The 20814-nt window shown below is 38.6% G+C and overlaps 1 protein-coding gene across 11 annotated transcripts in view; it reads left to right on the top strand.

Moving 5' to 3' along the window:
- The first annotated feature begins 8982 nt into the window (after positions 1-8982).
- GPHN (gephyrin) overlaps positions 8983-20814 on the top strand; it is a 537169-nt gene continuing 525337 nt past the window's right edge. For 3 of the 11 annotated variants that reach the window (XM_061429171.1, XM_061429170.1, XM_061429177.1), the window contains exon 1: positions 8986-9680. In XM_061429171.1, the coding sequence (XP_061285155.1) occupies positions 9617-9680 (64 nt within the window). In that variant the 5' untranslated portion in view covers positions 8986-9616. Of the gene's footprint in view, positions 9681-20814 lie in introns of all 11 variants that reach the window. The other 8 variants (XM_061429169.1, XM_061429176.1, XM_061429172.1 and 5 more) reach the window with 7 other exon arrangements.

Consider the following 20814-nt stretch of genomic DNA (forward strand, 5'->3'; position numbering starts at 1 on the left):
GGTCTGGAAGATCCTCTGGAGAAAGGGATAGGCTACCCACTCCAGTACTCCTCATGGCTCAGCTAGTAAATTACCTTTACAGTCCATGGGGTCTATAGAGTCCATGGGGTTGCAAATGGTTGGACACGACTGAGCGACTTTCACTTTCACTTTTTCTGTCAACTGAGTTAGCTGAGTATATAATCTACATTCCGTTTCAAGAAAGCCACCTCTCTTCTCATTTGGACCCTCTGTACTTTAGCAGTCCTGAAAGATTTTCCAAGCCAATTGGGTTACACAGAGCAATAAGAACAAAAATCAGGAATATAAAATCTGACTGAACCACTGAGTACCTTTGATAAGTCATTTAATCTCAAGGTCTTAGATTCCCATTTTAAAAGTTGAATTAAAAGAACACAATTCAAATGTTTTAAAATCATGTTTTTGTCTGTTTGTTTTTACCGTGAAATGAGTTTGGATGAGTATATGACCTTTCCCCACCACCCACCTTTTTTTTCCTGTTAACCAAAGCATGAAATAAACAATTCACTTGCTAACAGAGATGTATAACTTCTTAACAAATGAACCATTTGCTATCTCTAAACTATTGAAATTGTATGTTCATTATTATTAGGCTTATCGCTTTCACCTCAAATGCTTCAAATCTTTCAGTTTCTTCAAAACTCAGAACTGAAATGTTATAGCCTTTTTTTCTACTGTCTTCAAGACTTCACATTGGATTTTGACTTTCACTTGTATGGCAATGCAGTGTTATCAATTAGATTAGCTGGCTATGCCTGGGTATTTGCATTTTGATAAGTTCAAAATATGGATCTCAGCTTTGTGGGTGCAAATTTATTTGGTCAACTTACCCAACAGATCAAAGACTCATTCAAGATACCCAACATCCCAAGAAAAACATTGATGAATCCAATATTGGACATTCATGGTGGCTCAGATGATAAAGAATCTGCTTGCAATGCAGGAGACCCAGGTTTGATCCCTGAGTTGGGAAGATCCACTGGAGAAGGGAATGGCTACCCACTCCAGTATTCTTGCCTGGAGAATTCCATGGACAGAAGAGCCTGGAGTACTATAGTGGGCTACAGTCCATGGGGTCACAAAGGGTCTGACAAAACTGAGAAACTTTCACTAGTTTAAATCACAAAGAGGGCTATACCTCCCAATATGGTTGAAATATGCCTGTATTTAGGGCGTTCCCATCTCCGAATCAAATTGTTTAGGGAAACTGAATTAGTAATCAGAAAATATTGATGGCACTGAAACATTAACACTTTTATTTGTATTCATAATATTCCAGTTATGCTTCTCAGAGAATAAAACCCTTGATACTCTTGACTGTACTTAGGAGATATGTTTCCATTTTAAGTTCAACTGAGGAAAACTCTATCCCCATCAGCAAAATGTTTAATAACCATAATCTTGGGTAGTACTATTTTTGTGGCTTATCTCATTTGTTCTACCTTGACAATCTAGCTATTCAAAGAATATTTGCTAACATTTCACCCTCAAAAGTTGCCTTTTTGCAATGACCACAAAGTGATTAGTAATGTTTGTCACACTTCTTTTCTAAATGAAATAAGATCAACAACAGTCTGCAATTTTCATCTTTAGTCCAAAAGTGGAGTCACCAAAGAGGGTAAGTGACGGTATGCAACATTTCACCATACACTATTAGATCCAGGCAGAAAAATTCAGTTTTAGCATTGTTTGTGTGAACTCTGGCCACGTGGGTGGCATCTCCTTTTATAGACAGAGGCTTCTGCAAGCTGTCACAAGCCAAGGCAAATTTCTAACAGCCCCACTGGTACCTTGGGAGGAGCCTGCATTGCTAGCAATTCCAAGTCCCTACTGCTTCATGTGTTCTGTATTTAGTCATCAAATATTAGGAAATGGGAAGAAAACAAGATTCTGTGTTGCAAAGTGATACTTGCTCTGCACCCAATCAGTCCCACAGCAGGAGATACACAGGCAGATAAATATGAAATGTAATTATTACATGGTAAAATGAGATTTTTCAGGACAACTGAAAAATCCATCATTTCTGCTTCCTTCACCAATTCATTTATGCTTGCTAACATTTCAAATTCTACTTAAGGTTCATTTTAAGCTAAAATACTGTATAAACATTCCTATCAACCATATTTCCTCCAATTATTACTCAGCTTGGGAGAAAATGAGGCTTCTTAGGTTAACAAAATTATTTTTTGTTGCTTTATAGAGACAAAACTATTTTCCTAGGGCAGGTGGGCTCTGATTACATTGAAACAATTAATAATAATTTAAGAAATTCATGATAAATTTGATTTTCTTTTTAAAGCTCACTTAAACTCAATCCATGTTGGTGGTTACTTTGGGACTACTTTTTCTTTACTTATGTATTATTGTTGTTCAGTCACTAAGTCATGTCTGACTCTTTGCTACCCCATGGACTGCAGCATGCCAATCTTCCCTGTCCTTCATGGACAGCAAACTGTCTTTGAGTTTGCTCAAACTCATGTCCACTGAATGAGTGATGCCATCCAACCATCTTATTCTCCATCACCTCCTTCTCTTCCTGCCCTCAATCTTTTCCAGCATCAGGGTCTTTTCCAATGAGTCGACTCTTCACATCAGGTGACCAAAGAATTGGAGCTTCAGCTTCAGCACTAGTCCTTCTAATGAAAATTCAGGACTGATTTCCTTTAGGATTGATTGGTTTGATCTCCTTGCTTCCCAAGGGACTCTCAAGAGTCTTCTCCAGCACCACAGTTTGAAAGCATCAATTCTTCGGCATTCAGCCTTCTTTATGGTCCAACTCTCACATCCATACATGACTACTGGAAAAACCATAGCTTTGACTCTACAGATCTTTGTTGGCAAAGTTGTGTCTGCTTTTTAATATGCTGTCTAGGTTTGTTACAACTTTTCTTTCAGGGAGCAAGTGTCTTTTAATTTCATGGCTGCAGTCATCATCCACAGTGATTTTGAAGCCCAAGAAGAGAAAATCTGTCAGTGTTTCCACTTTTTTCCCACCTATTTGCCATGATTCACTTTTTGGAATGCTGAGTTTTAAGCCAGCTTTTTCACTCTCCTCTTTCATCTTCATTGAGAGGTTAATTCCTCTTCACTTTCTGCCATTACAGTGGTATCATCTGCATATCTGAGGTTGTTGATATTTTCCCTGGTAATCTTGATTCCAGCTTGTGCTTCATCCAGCCTGGCATTTTGCATGATGTACTCTGCATAAAAGTTAAGTAAGCAAGGTGACAATATACAGCCTTGACATACTCCCTTCCCAATTTTGAACCAGTCCGTTCTTACATGTCCAGTTGTAACTGTTGCTTCTTGACCTGCCTTCAGGTTTCTCAGGAGATAAGGTGGTTTGGTATTCCTATCTATTTAAGAATTTTCCATAGTTTGTTGTGATCCACACAGTCAAAGTCTTTAGCATAGTCAATGAAACTGAAGTAGATATTTTTCTGGGATTCCCTTGCTTTCTCGATGATCCAAGGGATGTTGGCAGTTTGATCTCTGGTTCCTCAGCTTTTTCTAAATCCACCTTGTACATCTGGGATTTCTTGGTTCATGTACTACTGAAGCCTCTCTTAAAGGATTTTGAGCATTACCTTGCTAGCATGCGAAATGTGTACTTGTGTATACCAGATCCTAAAAACTGAAAGCCTTGTAGATAGAGCCCTTCTATGAAATCAAATAGTTTCTGGACACTTAATGTTACTTTTCCATTTAACAAATCCCATTCTCCGTTCCCTTATCTAATAATTCCTTCCTTTTCTAGCAAATACTGTCCTCCTTCCCTTTCATCTACACTTTCTTTGAATTGAGGCAGAAAAACCAGTGCTTTCTTTAGAAATAACGTGTTTCTGGTTTCCTCCTTTTATCAGGTAAGCAGCCATGTAAATAAGTAGTGACTTTGTACAGTTGTAAATTGGCAGGACACACAGGGAAGAGCTTCTCTATCTTCTGAATATTAACATGAAAAATTGTGGGTTGTATCAAAGGTATAAATTAGAGTCCTCATTAAAGATTAAAATCTATAGTAATGATAGAGAACAATAAGAGGTTTTGTGAGTGTGTGGTTATGCATTTACTTTCTTAACAGTTCTGCTAATTCAGATACTTAAATGGAAGTACAGAACTTTTCAAGTTTTTTACCAGAAATAATTTTAATTCTCAGCTGATATCTTAGTTTAAGTGCTTTCTGACTAACTAACCTATCAAGGCACTAACCCAACGTATGGTTTCCAGAGCCATCCTCCCTTGATCTTAGTCCTTCCGGTAGTGGTTCAACTGATGCTGACCCTCTGGGTGAGTACATCACTGAGGCCTAACTAATCAGAAAATGCTATTCCCTTTGCCTTAGTGTTTGGGGATAGAACCATGACCTAAACCTGTGGTTTCTAAGACTTTGACCTCAGGACCCCTTTACACTCTTAAAAATTATTGAGGACTCCAAAGAGCTTCTGTTTAAGTAGGTTATACCTACTGATATTTACTATATTAAAATTTTAACATATATGAATATACAGACATAGTTCATTATCTATCAGAGTGATGATGTCACTACACATCATGTAACCTCTGGAAAATTCTACTGCATCTAGTGAGAAAGAAAGAGGGGAAAGACACATAATGGCTTACTACTAGTATGAAAATACTTTTGACTTTGTAGACCCTCTGAAAAGGTCTTGGAATCTCCAGGTGTCCCCTGATATTGTCAATAACTGCTGATCTAGATTATAACCTACAGAACCAATGCATGTCTGAACTTGCTAAGCACATGAGCCAATGTTTTTTAGCTTAAACTATAGTCAGTCACTTGCAAGCAAAAACATTCTCCTACGTTTGATTTCCCAGTTAGGGACCTCAGAGGAAGAGAATAAGGTGGGGGAAAAGTACAAAGGACTGTGGCACAAAATTATTCATCTGGGCAGCAGAAATATACTATGAAGCCCAAGGAAGGGAAGGTTTCCAATTTATTTTAATAAACATGGCAGACTTTGGAAAACACTCTCCTAGTTGTTCCCAAATAAGTGTCATCAAACTCCATGAGAAATTGAGGTTTCTCAACTTCACTTCACTAAAAGATAACCAGGGCACCAGAACTGAAATCAAAATGTCAGTTTCATTAGTGTGTGTGTGCTCAGTCGAATCCAACTCTTTACAGCCCCATGGACTGTAGGCTACCAGGCTCCTCTGTCCATGGAATTTTCCAGGCAAGACTGTTGGAGCGGGTTGCCATTTCTTACTCCAGGGGATATTCCTGACCTATGGATCAAAACAGTGTCTTCTGCATTGGCAGGTGGATTCTTTACCACTGTGCCACATAGGACTGAATAAATTTTTCATTAGACTTTGGAAATTCCTAATTTAGAAAACTACTTCTGGGGAAAAAGCATTAAGCTATTTAGGTCAAATATTAAAAATTTCCCCTTTATTCTTTATTCTATAGAGCTGTATTTTCTCTAAAAATGTGTCTAATTTGTAAGTCTCAGCTTTGAAAGAAACTTTGGAACGTTCTTTTCTAATAGGCTGAATTTCTGATTTCTAGGATTACACAGTAATTTAATTTACCACTGCCTGTACTAGACTAAACAGTGTCCCCTCAAATTTCACATCTGCACAGAACCTTGGAATGTGACCTGTGTGGAAATAGGGTTTTTGGAGATGTGATTAGTTAAAATGAGGTCATACTGGATTTAATATGGGCCCTAAATCCAATGAGTGGTATCCTTATAAGAAGGGCAAATAAATACACATAGGGAAGAAGGCCATGCAAAGACAAAGGCAAAGACTGACTGATCCAACTATAAGCCAAGAAATGCCAAGGATTGTAGGTAACCACCGCAAAGTAGAAAGAGGCAAGGGAAGAATTCTCTAGAGCCTTTAGAGGGAGCATGGCTTGGCCAACACCCTGACTTTATATTTCTGGTCTCCAGAACCACACGAGAACAACTTTCTGTTGTTTTAAGGCACTGGGTTTGTGGTACTTAGTTATGGCAGCCCTAGGAACTAATACATTGCCTAATTCAGTCAGTCAAAAATTCATTTGAACTCCATCACACTTCCTTTGGGGAAAATACTATGTTAAAATGAACCAGAGTTTCACCTTACATTCATGCTTTTTTAAAAAATTGTGCTAAAAACACATAACAAAATTTACCGTTTTAATCATTTTAAAGTGTACAAAGCAGTGGAATTAAGTATATTCAAAATGTTGCTTGCACCCATTTGTAATCCACTCAGTTGTGGCTATTAGACAATCCGGAAAGAGGCAAGAGTAGAATAAGACTTAGCAGAAAAATAATCCATTACTAAATTTGTTCCATTAATCCATAATCCATTACTAAACAGTCCAGTACTAAATAATCCATTACTAAATTTCTTTGGAAGGAATGATGCTAAAGCTGAAACTCCAGTACTTTGGCCACCTCATGCGAAGAGTTGACTCATTGGAAAAGACTCTGAAGCTGGGAGGGATTGGGGGCAAGAGGAGAAGGGGACGACAGAGGATGAGATGGCTGGATGGCATCACTGACTCAATGGACGTGAGTCTGGGTGAACTCCGGGAGTTGGTGATGGACAGGGAGGCCTGGCGTGCTGCGATTCATGGGGTCTCAGAGTTGGACACAACTGAGCAACTGAACTGAACTGAACTGAAATTTGTTCCTGTTTACATCTAGTGCTAATGAGGAGAATCTAACCCCAGAAAAGCCAGGAAATTTTTGCCTTATTACATTGAAAGTGTGACTAACCAGAGGAAAACTAAAGTCCTAGGAGGGCTAAATGTAAATACACCATTACTAGAAAAACTCATCTTTTCTTCATTTAGTAATTCATTTCTACTGATAAACTTTCATAACTTTTATAATGAAAATCATTACGACAGCCAAATATTTACCCATCTTTTATGTTAATTCTCATTTTAAACTCTTAATTTTCATTATTAAAATATCAGGAATGGAGAGAATAAATCCCTGGGCATTTCTAATTCTTTAGGTACAAACCTTTAACTTTTTTACTTTCTCTCCTCTCCCACCCCCTGCCCCTGTATGTTCCTAAGACATTTATCAAGGTTTGGAAATACTACTCTATTTCTACTTTCCAGAAAGCCTTCTTTGTTGTAAACTTGATTCCAGGATGAATTCTAAAGAAATGTCACATGGAGTTAAGAAGCATGTGCATGCCCAATATTCATTCAGTGCTGCTGCTACTGCTACGTCGCTTCAGTCGTGTTGGACTCTGTGCGGCCCCGTAGACGGAAGCCCACCAGGCTCCGCTGTCCCTGGGATTCTCCAGGCAAGAATACTGGAATGGGCCAGCAGTAAAAGAAAAAATCACATTAGACAGTAAAGTCCCTGGACTTTTCCTGTGTAAATTTTGTTGTGTGCATAAATTTTTTTTACAGATTCCTAAATTCAGCAGAGATGAATACACTTGAGGAAAATTGTTGAAAGACAAGCATCTGTTATAATTGTCCATTTTATTCTAACATTACTTTTCAACAATTTTAGTAGTTTTAACAAACAAACCTCCATATACTTTAAAGGCTTAATTCATCTTCACCCTTCCCAATTAAATTTTAATGAATTTCACCATCACTGCTTTTATAGTCTCTTGTTTTCTGTTATTTGTGAAACAAAATTGCCAGCTTCTTTCCATGAATAATAACAGAATACTCTAAATTGAAAGGGTGCTTATCTACCAATTTATTTAAAGGATGTAGAAAAAGGCCCCAATTTATTTAAGGTTACAGAATCTATAGTGGGCAGAATTAGAATTTCTCTAAAAATACAAGACATTTTAAAATCATTTCAGACTATTGGCCCTTAGAGGGAATAAAGATAGAAAGGTAAAGTAACCAACATTTGCTTATCTTTGTTTGAAATAAAGTAAACATACTTCCCATATATACCTCTCATTTAAACTGGTTCAGAATCCACAAGCTCCCAGGCTCTATGGTGATAGATTATTATAGGAAGTGGGATCATGATCTGGCTTCATTTTAAAATCCTGTCAAAAATACTAGCAATACCTACTCAAAAGTAATTTTGCTAGTTAATTTTATTCTACTTCAATTCCACCCATCATCTCCTATGTACTCCCATTATTTAAAATGAAATACGTAATATGAATCTTCAGTTAGAGATTAGCCCACGTTCTAGTTGGCATAATAAAACTCATATAACCATCAAATTGAGATGTTCATTGTGTACAAATGATAATTATACTTTTTGGGGACATATTTCATTTTTTATGCTTCCCAGTTTTACTATTGTTGAGAAGAAAAATTATACATACACGGGTGTACATGTTTTATTCAGAAGTTGAAAGAGCTAGAAAGAACTAAGAAACCGATGTGAAATAGCCACAGGTGATTAATAACACTTCATGAAAGACACATGAAGATAAGTGTCAACAAAAGCTATTTTCATGGTAATTTCACATCCTACAAATACTGAAATGAAAATTGCCACCACCGGGGTTCTATTTCCAGCTTTGTGATTGTAGCTCAGGTGGGAAAAACATTCTCTAATCTCATTGTCTAAGATTGGTGTTTTTCAACTAAACGCAGAGCCTCTAGCGAAGAAGCCTGAAGCCACAAAACCCTGGGACAGTGCGAGGAGCAGAAGCCTGTTCTTTCTCAAGGGGCTCTGCCGCAGGCTCCTAAGCTTCGCTAGTGAGGATCCTTCTGTAGGTACAGCCTTGGAGTTGGGAAATCCTCCTGCAGGTCGAGTCGACTAAAAAAGCAAGCGGGAAGATGAGGCACGATAGGATACCTCCTCCCTCGCTCACCGCGGGCTGTCACAGTAATTGGCGGTTGTGCCACTCATGCAGCTTTCTAAGGCACCTCCAGGCTCCCTGGAGCCCTTTCTCTTTCTCCTTCGGGAAAGCGGGCTCGGTAGCCCCAAAAGCCTGCCGGAGTCGCTGACAAACGACCAGGAGCCGGGCTCGGCAGGGGATTGCTTCTGTCTGGGGCTCGGCGGAACCTGCGTTCGTGTCTCGCGCGCACTCGCTCCGCGTTCTCCTAGCCAATCCGGCGCTACTCGCGCGCCCAGGAGCGTTCCCCGGTCCAGTTTGGGCTGGGCCGGCTCCTTCCCGCTCCCAGCACTTCGCAACCGAGCGCTCACTCCTCCCCTCACTCTCCACGAGTTCCACGATTCGCGGTGTAGCTCCGCCCCTGGCCCGAGTCCACCCCCGCAATCTCGGGAGCTTGTGCTCTCCTTTCCCCTCAGTCTCCTGCCGGCTAGCCGCGCTGGGTCTGGCGCTCTGCAGAGCGGCACGAGTCTCTTCCGCCTCGCTCCTACGCCTCCGCGCGGTCTCCCTGGGCAGCCACCGCGTCCCCCACCCGCAGCTCTTCGCCTGCGACCCGAAGTCGGGGTCCCGCGCCCTGACTCCGCCCCCCATCCCCCAGCGGACTCGCGCGCTCGGGGCCCGGCCTCTCACTCTCGCAGGCCGCGGAGCACTCGGCCGCCTCCCCCTCCTTCCTTGCTCGGCTCGCGCTCCCCGGGCGCTCTCGCTCTCGAGCTCTCCAAAGCGAGCGCGCTCCCGGCCCGCGCGCTCCGGGCTCTGGTTTCTCCCGGCTCCTGTCAGTGCGGTGACTGCGCTGGGAAACATGGCGACCGAGGGAATGATCCTCACTAACCACGACCACCAAATCCGGGTTGGAGTCCTCACAGGTAACCGGGGGAGGAGGTCCAGGACCGCCGCGGCCGCTGTCCCCGGCTTGCCTCAGGCTTCTTGCCTGTGATGACCCTTCTCTGCGGCCTCGGGAGAAGGGAAGGCAGAAGAAGGGGACCGGGGGAGGGGGGCGGACGATTTTACAACCGCCGAAAGGTGCTGGGAGGCTGGGGTGTTCCCGCGGGGTCCCCCGGGAGCTGGGCCGATCCCGTCGATGTCAGGCCCCAGTGCCTTCGCAGCCGAAGTCCTGGGCCCCTGGGGACCGAGGGGCCGGTGCGGCGGGCGCTGCGGGGCTCCTGGCAGGCGACGGGATCCCGGCTCCGCAGTCTGAAGCATGCCGCTCTCGGCTGGCCCGCGCGCTCCCTCGGCTACTGCTTGTCCCAGAGAGGGGGGAAATCCCTTTTCCACCCCCTCCCTCTTTTCCCTTCCCCCTACTTGGGCGGCCCCGCGCTGCCCTAGCAGTGCTTTCGCGGGGCACCAGCCACAGACGACATGGATGTTCTTTAGGCGAAACTCTGCTCGGTCTCAGGCTGCCCCTCGCGATCCGGGAATCCCCTTTGCCACCCATGGGACACTCTTCGTTCCCCACCCCGGGAGGTGGAGATCGGCTTCCACCCGGACCTCGAAAAGTGTTTGGATTCTGCCTTCCCAAGTGGAGGGCCCTCTGCCCACCTCTTCGTTTTCTTAGAGGGAAGGCTGTAGCCTGCGACTGGGGATCCAGCCTTTCTACTTGAGAGGGAAGGATTCCCCTACTCGGGCTCTTCTGTCCCCCTCCCTTCTGGGACCTCCCCCCACCCTCCCGAGGCTTGTGAGGAGCGCACTTTTCTCGGGTCGCGTTTCCCTCCCTCGCGGAAGCCGTGTGTGCTCTGCATGTCTGATTCCGTTGCGTTGTATTTGGATAATATCCCTCAGTTCGGCGACAGGCAGTTGCTGCAGGGCATGACTTCTGAGATGAATAGCAAGCCGATTTGTAGGGGTTTCTGCTGTGGTTCTGTAGTTGGTAAGGTTTCTATGTAATTGAGTGGCGAGGTGGGGGTTAAAGAACTATATTTGGAACCTGAGAGCTTAGTTCGGAGGGAAGGAAATCCAAGACTTAACTGATTTTGGAAAAAGAAGCGATGTAGACGGGAATCCTCGTGTTCTCCCCCCTCTCCTTCCCTCCGCCCCACCACACACACACACACACACACACACGTCTTTTTTTTTTTTTTTTCCCCTTGTCAAATTCTGACAGGTTGAGACGGTGCTCGAGAAGGGACTAAATTGAATGAGACTTGCTTTATTATTATTATTAGGCAGAGAAAAATCTGTTGATAAAGATAAAGAATGCAAAGCTTAATTGGCTGCTGAGTTTTATGAAGATATTCGTGGTACCCCTTGTTCTCTTTTAACTAACTGGGTCGTCTTTCTCTGATATTGTTTCCAGATGTTAATGGTAATTTATTGAATTTTCCTAATTGAAAGCCCTTGCGATAGTAAGCGACTTCACTTTCACTTTTCACTTTCATGCATTGGAGAAGGAAATGGCAACCCACTCCAGTATTTTTGCCTGGAGAATCCCAGGGACGGCGGAGCCTGGTGGGCTGCGGTCTATGGGGTCGCACAGAGTCGGACACGACTGAAGCGACTTAGCAGCAGCAGCGATAGTGAAACTAGTCTGAATCTGTTTCAGGGAAGGGAAACCACCCCCCACCCCCACTATTCGAAGATGCGCTGTTCGCTTCTTTTGGTGCTGAAGCTCTTGCTTTGTGTGAAGATTCAGTTGTAACTCAGAAATCTTGGCGTTGACATTGCTGATTTTTAGAGTCTTTTTGCGGGGTGTAAAATTGTATACCGTGTATCAGCCCTCAACTCTCACTTTAGAATTTAAAATTAATAGAGTAGTGAGAGTAAAGCTTAATAGAAACCAAAGTGTGTCAGCTGTCCACGGAAATGAAAGGTCATAAATGCTTTCAAGTTAAACCATAGAGATTTTTTTAAAAACTTTTTTTTATTGTTTATTTAAGCTTTCTCTGATAGTTTTATTTAGTGAATCAGCTTACCTGAGTCAAGTGACATAGTAGATAGCTGTTGTACAGAATGCTTTGAAAGGTGCAGCCTTTATCTGTGTCTCTGCAGTCCAATAGGGATGACATTGATATACAAACAAATAAGCATTGTATGTAATTACTGTGCTGAAATTGTCTAAATAAATTACTTGTGTGATTGAAAACTAAATGTAAAAGGTATTCGTTACTCAGATGGATTAGGAGCAAGTGTGATTACTTAAAGAGAGAATTTGTTATGTTTATCAGTGGTAAGAAGAAACTGACATTTTTAAGGGGAGTTGAAAGTCAGTTCAGTGGCAGCCTTATAAATGAATATGTTGCTGAGGTTGAGGCTCTTGAGCAGAATAAAAATGTAATGCAAAGGCCCTGGAATGCCTAGGTAGGATAGGTAGGTGGCACAAGCAGAATGTCAATGAGAGAAGATAACTTTGGCAGTGGAATTAAAGACAGTAGACTGTCAAACTATCTCATGAAAATGAAGTACAGTAGTTTAGGGGGAAAAGTGTAGGGTCAGGAATAAGGATATAGCTGAAGGAGTGAAAAGGAAGGTGCACATTTGGGAGAAATGGTAACAAGACAGTAGAATTTGGTGATAAAATGAGTATTTGAAGTCAGAAATAATTCGGAGAGATTTTTGCTTAAAATTATTGAAACAAATATTGTCTGCTATGTTAGAGCCTGGAAGCATGGAGAAGAATCAGAGGAACAGCACCCGCTCTGTTTGTGAATAGTGGATTTTACTACAAATAGCTTAATATTTATGATCTTAACATGCCACACACAATGAAAACCTACAAAAATAAAACCATTTTGCACAATTTTGTCTTGTGTAACTTCCAAGTATTGGAATTTTACTATGTAAAATTATTCTTTACTGAACGTAAGCAGATACTATGATATCACACTTAAGAAAATTGAATTGAGGCCACACTTGAAACCATGTTTCTTGAGTTATAATTTGTGGCTCTCTTAAAGGTGGAGGGCTTGTTTTATAAAATGTCCTCTTCGTGTTTCATAATAGTGATTTTAAGTAATTTATCTAAGTCTGTTTTAGAGAGGTTTTACATATTTTAGAGGAAATACACACATTTTACAATATGTTAGTATTTTGGTGAATTGTGTTGTCATTTCTAAAACCTTTAATTGACTTCTTTGTGACATCTTTGATAATCTCTTGAAAGATAATTTTTGTACCATTTTGAAACTTTTCATTTTCTAGATGTTTTTGTAATCCTGTCCTGAGATTAAATTTGGGAAATATGGTACGCAGCTATTGAAACTATCAAATCGATTAACTGTTAGAATTTTGAAAGAATATAGTCGGAAAATATTTAGCAAAGGTATCAATTTTTTGTATCACTATCTTGAATCATTCAGAACTTGGAAATCAGTATGATAATTAATATAACATGGATATTTTAGTTACATTATTTTTTTGGTCAGGAAAAAGGGAACATTTACATAGGTTATCATGGAAACATTTTATGTTGAAGATTATTGTCCATCTGCGAAAACAGTATCTTTATTAGTAACTTTTTATGTTGATTTGTTAGAAATGAAAGTTATATGATCTTTAGTAATCTGAGATCTAGTATTTAATATATCAATTTCTGATGTTCTCTAAGACTAAAGGCAGTGTGATGATGAATAACATGAGGCAAGTAAACAAGTATCTGTTGCTTTGAGACCAGAAATGAGATGTAGGACAGATGTAAGAATTTTTCTTTTTTCTTTTTTTACAACTTCAGTAGTAATTATACTTTCAGTCTTAACAATTACACAGCAGGTTCACTATATCAAATGTGTCACTTTTCACCTTTCTCCCCCTATTTCTGAAGAAGCTGTTTATTAGGGAAGTAGACTACTTCTACCTCTATAAGCTCCATGGAAACGTCAGGAAAATAGAGTACATATATGTTTGTGATACAGGAATAGATTATGCTCCATTGGCTGTTTAATATCATATTAGCTAGCCACTGCTGATGTTTGGTATGCCAGAGCACTTAGCTAAAGATAATAATCCATTACTTAAATTTTCACTGATAGTGACATGGATGAGAAAAAGAGGCAAATACTTAGGAAAGGGGATTTTAAAATCATGGTTTTGCTCTAATAATATACATTTTATTGCACTAAGTTGTAGATTTGTAATCAGTAAGAGATATTAGACATATATAAGACTAGATAATAGAGATTAGATGAAAGACTAATTATAAACTAGAAACTAAAATATTAGTTACATTTAGGGAGTATTTCAGTCATTTATAACTAAAATCAACATATTAAGAAAACCAGTTCTAAGCCAAGGATTTAATAATCATATGACTCTGGAATTGTTCGTTCATTTATTTCATTCCTCATGCCTATCTTTGTATATTATGTGTGTCATTATTATTTTCTGAAAAGCCCATTTATTGATAAAGATATATAAATATATCTTTTGAGAATAAATGTTGTCATTAAGTAAGGCAAATCACTAGCACAAACAAAATCTGTATCCTACAAAATGGAATTGTGTGTACTGTCAAGCATACCAATATTGATCTATATGACTTATTAAAAAGAACCTTATTTCTCAAACTAGGTCATTCCTTCATGAATTTCTGATTGGAAGCAATGTATTAATGATTAAGAAATCATTACATTAGATACTGTTGAATACATTTAATACTATTACCTTTGATCAAAGACTTTATAAACTAGTAGTACACAAACTTAGTTAAGAGTTTTAACTGTATTAAAGATACTTATGATTATTTGACTTTAACTGGGGTATGTGGTGGAGAATCAGCAGCCTGTTATTGGGGAGAAAATGATGAATGAATCAGTTTTTCTCTTACTGGTGATAGATTCCTGGTTAAGGTGAATGGGGTGCTTTTTTGAAATAGTAAAATAGATAAAGTTTATACTTGGCAATTGTAAATAAGATTGAAAAACTAAGCTTATTTGGAATTTGAGATGTTAAAATAAGGAAATCCTGAGAAAGCAAATAATGAAACCACAAGGGATATCTTCCTTCACATCTAGGTAGAGAAGAAAAACAGATTATTTAACTTGTTTAAAAGTAATTGGATCTGTTGTTAATATGAATAGCATGCAACGTTACTTAATTTTTGAGTGACCTCTCGGAAGAGCAAATGTCTAATGAGTAATTGTGATGTAGAGATTCCATCCAGGTGGTTTAATGAGTTTATAAGTGAATTTGTACTTAATCAGTTTAAACTGAGTATGTAGAACTGCTTGAAGATGTTGTAATTAAACAACTGCAACAACTTTTACAACAGTTTTGCCAGTAAGTATACATTTTGAAAAAAATGGAGTTAAATTTACTATGCTTTAAAAAATGTCCTCATTTGAGAAATAAAGGAGCAAGGAAATGTGAAGGGAGCATTACACAATTTGTGGCCTGTTTCTCCAAGTTGGGACACATGACATTGAACACGGATACTCTAGTGATTCTAAGCCTTAGAATCTAAGCTATGGAAACAAACATAATTCCTGAAATATCGATTTCCTGAAATATAAATTTTTAGATCAAAATTCATCTAAAATATCAATTTTAGAATGTAGTATTTAAACCATTTTAATACTACAGTAAGCATGAGTAAATTAGGCACGAATGTAGAATTTTGAAGGAGCTTTTAGATAAAATTAAACTTCAAAGAAATTTCAAGTGAACCTATTATATAATTCCAGACCTCATTGTTTTTCTGTTATTGGTGCCTTGGTGAGGAAAAATTAAGGAGTGTGGGGCCATAGCAAGAACTCTAGAAGACTCATTATCTAATGTTAGTCTGGCCAGTGAAGTTCTCTCAGCTTTTCTCACTATTAACATGAAAGAGGCTCTTATGGCAATATATGTTTCTATCCTTTAGTATCTTGACTAGCTGGAAAGAGAAATGTTGGATAGCAAGCTTAGTTTTTTTGTTTTTTGTTTTTTGTCTTTTTAATTAGAATCATCATGGGGGAGGGGTAGATTATATATTGAAAATACAAGAGAATAAGAAATGGAAGAAAAGATGAAAAAAATTCAGTGATTACATTGTCAGTATAAGCCTAAGGGAAAATATTTAGATTTTTTTTCTTTTAGAGGTTTTTGTGGTATCACTCACAAAATTAACAGTGGTTTCAGTTTTACATTTAATTTCAGACTCAGCTCACACTTCATTTCCTCAACAGAATCTTTCCTAGGAATTATTCTCTATGATGATGTCTTTGTTTTCTTGTAATGTTTATAAATGTTGCTATACCCTATAATCATGTACATGTGGGAGGCTGCAAGATGTAGTTTAAAGAAAAAAAAAAAGACTTTGGAGTCAGACTTGTATTTCAAACTCTGATTTGCCCTTTATTTTGGGAAGCTCATTTTACCTCTCTGAATTTCAGTTTCCTTCTCCAGAATGAATGTAGTGATGCTTACTTCACAGGGTTGTTAAGAACTGAGATAATGTATGTGAAAATTCTACCATATATGTCTAACTTGGATTATACAGTCAACTCTTTAAAAATGTGGAAGGGGTGAGTAGGGATACCATCACTTGCCCCTACTTCCCCCACAGTCCACAACCGGTAAGCTTTGTAGTCTGTCTTCTCTGATTCTCCCCTATCCAAGGTTCTGTCGATTGAACCAACCTTGGATCTTGTAGTACTACAGTACTTACACACACACAAAAAATCCTAGGTGTAAGTGGATTGGTGCAGTTCAAACTGTTATTTTTCAAGTGTTAATTGTATACTCAATAATCTTCTTTCCTCTTCATATGCTATTTTGGTGCAATTTGCTAATAGCTTCATGTATAAACATCTTATTTAAAGTAGATTTTACAGTTTTTGAAACAGGTGATTGTGTTCTTCACTTCTTTGCCCTTTTGTTATAGGATCTATTAATGAAGTATTTCATTAATATTAATGAAGTATCAATGATGTTAAAAAAGAAAAACTAGATGGTGTGACACTTAGTAGTTTAGGAAACAGTAGCTCAGCAACGTTTAGATAAACAAGAACTTCACTATTATTACTAAAAAGATAGTTTAGGGTAAGTGGAGTGGGGTTTAGTATTTTTCCATACATTTATTACTGTTGACAGGATGATATCAATGATGTGTATTTGAGATATTTCATACTATAAAATTTAATATATTATTTATATAGTTTTATTTTTTCTTATGTGTTAATACATTTTCTGATTTTTATATAATTAAGTTGATGGGCATAATCTGTGTAAGAGTTATTTTAGAGTGGTTTTTTAAACTGTTATTTTAAAAAATTAAAAATTGAAATTATAGATGAAAGATTCTGAAAATGCTGTTATTTTGAAAGTTAATTCTGATAGACAAAAAAGCATAAAATAGGAGTCAAAAGTTCTACATCTTTTACCACTTTCAAGACAACTGCATTTTACCTTAATTTCCTTAGCTTTGAATGGGAGAAATTATGCTTAGCTTATTCAGTTACTGTGAGGGAGACAGAAAACAATGTATCCAATACTCAGTACCTACTATGTGCTTGGCTCTGTGCTACAGTGAGGGATACCACAGTGAGTAAGACAGACATAGTCATCCTCTTGGAGATTATATTTTAGTACCAACAGGAACACACAATTTAGTCAAGTTAGATTCTGACAAATCATGTTGCATTTATGTTGCATTTCGAGGAATAAAGTGCTTCTGTATTTTATTCGATGTGGATAAGTATAAGCACCAAAACTGTTTCATGTTAAACCATTTTTGATACAAATTTTTAAACCATTACATATTTTCTGCTTTCTAAGGTCGAAAGTATTGAACATAATTTAATTATCTTATTTAATCAGGTTTAAGTAATTATAGCTAACACCTGTCGAGTTTATATATATATACACATACATAGTTATATGGCATAAATATGTCCTGTTTGTGCTTAGCACTTAGCACATGTTATTTACTCTTTATAGTCTTTATAAGGAAATACATTATTCCTTTTTATTCTGCCTGAGAAATAGAGGTGAGATAACTTGCTTAAGGTTGCACCTGTGGCCCTGCCAGAATTCAAGGACAGGCCCGACTATACTCTGATCAACTATATTTCTGTATTCTATTCTGAATTCCTTTTATTGTGGTGTATGGTACTATAGTTCTCTATAGTGTTTTCTTTTCTGCTGTGACTTTACACACTTGCCCCCTTCCCTACTTCTAGCTTCTCATCTGCAGTCAGTGGTAGGCTATGGATCATAACTAACCAGTACAACGTTTCATTAGGCCGATACTGTGTCTTTACAAAAAATTATCTTGCTAATATTACAAAAGACATTTTATATTAACCTGTATTTTTAGTTTTTTAAGATCAGCAATGCTCTAATCTCTTCCCATAGGACAGTAGTAGAGTAGCTGTCCTCTTGAGATAGGGCATGTATTCTCCAGTTTCCCACAATTCCCACTTAACCTGTTTGTTACCTGCCTTGCCTGGTAAGTGAGTTTGTGATCTTCACTCGTATGTATTCTGTACCTTCCTCTTTTTTCATCACAGTTTGGACAACTTTTCATGTTACTGGAAACAATAATACAGGGTTAATTGAGAGTTACCAAGTATGAGATAATTTTCTAGAGCCTGCCATAGAACCTATTAATTTATTTAATCCTCATCATAGTATCAATATTGCCATTTTACATTAGAAGAAATTGTAGCAGAGAGAGATTAAGTAATTTGCTCAAATTACTGTAATAAGAGGCCACGTTGAGAAAAGGCCAAACTGAGTTGAACTGTTCCTAGGGCTTCCCTGGCAGCTCGGACAGTAAAGAATCTGTCTGCAGTGCAGGAGATCCGGGTTCGATCCCTGGATCAGGAAGATCTCTGGGGAAGCGAATGGCTACCCACTGCAGTATTCTTGCCTGGGAAACTCCGTGGACAGAGGAACCTGGTGGACTGTAGTCCATGGGGTCACAAAGAATCAGACACGACTGAGTGACTAAGCACACACACAGAGGCTGTTCCTAGAGTAAAGCTCTTAACCACTACAGTATATTCCTTGGCATTTAATAGTTCATAGAGATGCACATCTTTCTTTTTAATGTTTGTTATATATCATCATAGGTTTCACTATACTTAATCAGTCCTCAATTGATGGACATAGAGGTTTCTAATTTTTCATGTGTCAAATGCTGTAGATGATAACATGGTACATTTATTATTGCATATTTGTGAGTTTTTTTTAATGTAAGATTCATTACTGTAAATATAATTTTTGGGTAAACAGTATCTGCTTTTAAAAATTTTGATAAAAATTACACCCTTTTTGGAAGACAAATTTGTACTAATTGTAATGAATATTCTCACCTTCATTTGGTATTATCTTTTTAATCTTTATGAGTTCTTTTGAGATACAACTCTTTCTTGAATTATATACATGTATTAGGAGTCCCGAGTTGCTCAGCAGTAAAGAATCTGCCTGCAATGCAGGAGACACAGGAGATGAGGGTTTGATGTCTGGGTTGGGAAGATCTCCTGAGGGAGGAAATGTCAACCCACTCCAGTATTCTTGCCCAGAAAATCCCATGGACAAAGGAGCAAAGGGGCCATGAGGGCTACAGACAGTGGTGGATGGGGGGTTTGGGGGTGTTTGGGGGTGTCACAAAGAGTCAGGACTGAACGACTAAGCACAGCACATGCGTGTAATAGTAAGATCTTGCTAGTTTTTGCAACAGCTCTTTTATATTGCTTTATTTAAAGTTTTGTTCAGTTATGAGTCTTTAGTTTTCTTTTTCTTCAAATGATCCCTTCCAGTGTTTCCTAAGTTGTGTTCTAGTAGCACTTCTTTGGGAAATGTCATAATAGGTATGATATTAAGAGCTTTTATTGTGATTAAATAAATTTGAAAAGTGCTGTATAATATATCCCTCCTTATGGAGATTAACAGTATACTAGAGTGACTTCCCTTTCACTTTTCACTTTCATGCACTGGAGAAGGAAATGGCAACCCACTCCAGTGTTCTTGCCTGGAGAATCCCAGGGATGGCGGAGCCTGGTGAGCTGCTGTCTGTGGGGTCGCACAGAGTTGGACACAACTGAAGCGACTTAGCAGCAGCAGCAGCAGAGCATATTAAAGATGTGAGTAATACTGCAGTTGTGGAGCCTGTTGAACATTATTTAGTTTAGTGTTGCCAAAACTTTTTGAAGATGGAATGCTGTTTCAAGACAAAGCAGAATTCTGTTTAACACTTCTTTGGGAAGTAATGGTCTTTGTCCTGAAAATGATCTTTTGGAAGTCTGTATAACACCTTTGTATTATTAATATTTTAGTTTTTTTGCTGTAGAAATAGTGGTTTCCAACAGTAATCGCGCCTATGAAAATTAATTATTTTTTTCTGGATTTGCCTTAAAGTGTGTATGTGTGTATTTCCCAGTTATCATCTCTTTTTTCTTCTTCTTTCAACATTAAAGGATTGGCTGAATGTATTATTTTATTCAGAAAATCTATGATAGCAGCAGCCAGTCTTGATTCTGTTACTACTGTATGGGGAAGGAACATTGGAATAAGTTCTATTTTGGATTTTTCCATTGAGTGTTTGGTATCATTATCTGTAAATATAAAGATGAAGAGATGCTTTCTAAAGTCTCCTTCAGCTCTAAAATCTTAATAATCCTCAATCTCAGGAACATACCTCATGTTTACCATACTCTCACTGCTAGTGGTCACGTTATCTACAGTTTGTTACTGACAGCAAAATTATTTATTTGAAATGCCTTCCCTGCTTCAAACAGGAAAACTGCTGGGAAAAGACACTGACATTCATACCAACTGTAAATGGAAATAATGTCTGTTACTTCCATTGCAGAGTATATACAGTTTTATTTCATTCACTGTCACATGCTACAGAGAGTTCATATTGCAAGACACTGAAGATTTAGAATACAAATTATATACATGTAAGTATAACAACTGATTCACACAGTCAAGCTTAGGCGGGTAATAGTGGTTAAGAGGTTTTGAAATAGTACCTTTTTCCTTTTAAATTTAAATTGTAGTGATATGCCAGAGACCTGGAAAGCAAAAATTAGCAAGCCCCACAAATACTATGATTATTTTGCTGTTAAATGTTTAAAATGAAGC

The sequence above is a fragment of the Bos javanicus genome, chromosome 10, assembly GCF_032452875.1.
Source record: "Bos javanicus breed banteng chromosome 10, ARS-OSU_banteng_1.0, whole genome shotgun sequence".
Classification (NCBI taxonomy): Eukaryota; Metazoa; Chordata; class Mammalia; order Artiodactyla; family Bovidae; genus Bos; species Bos javanicus.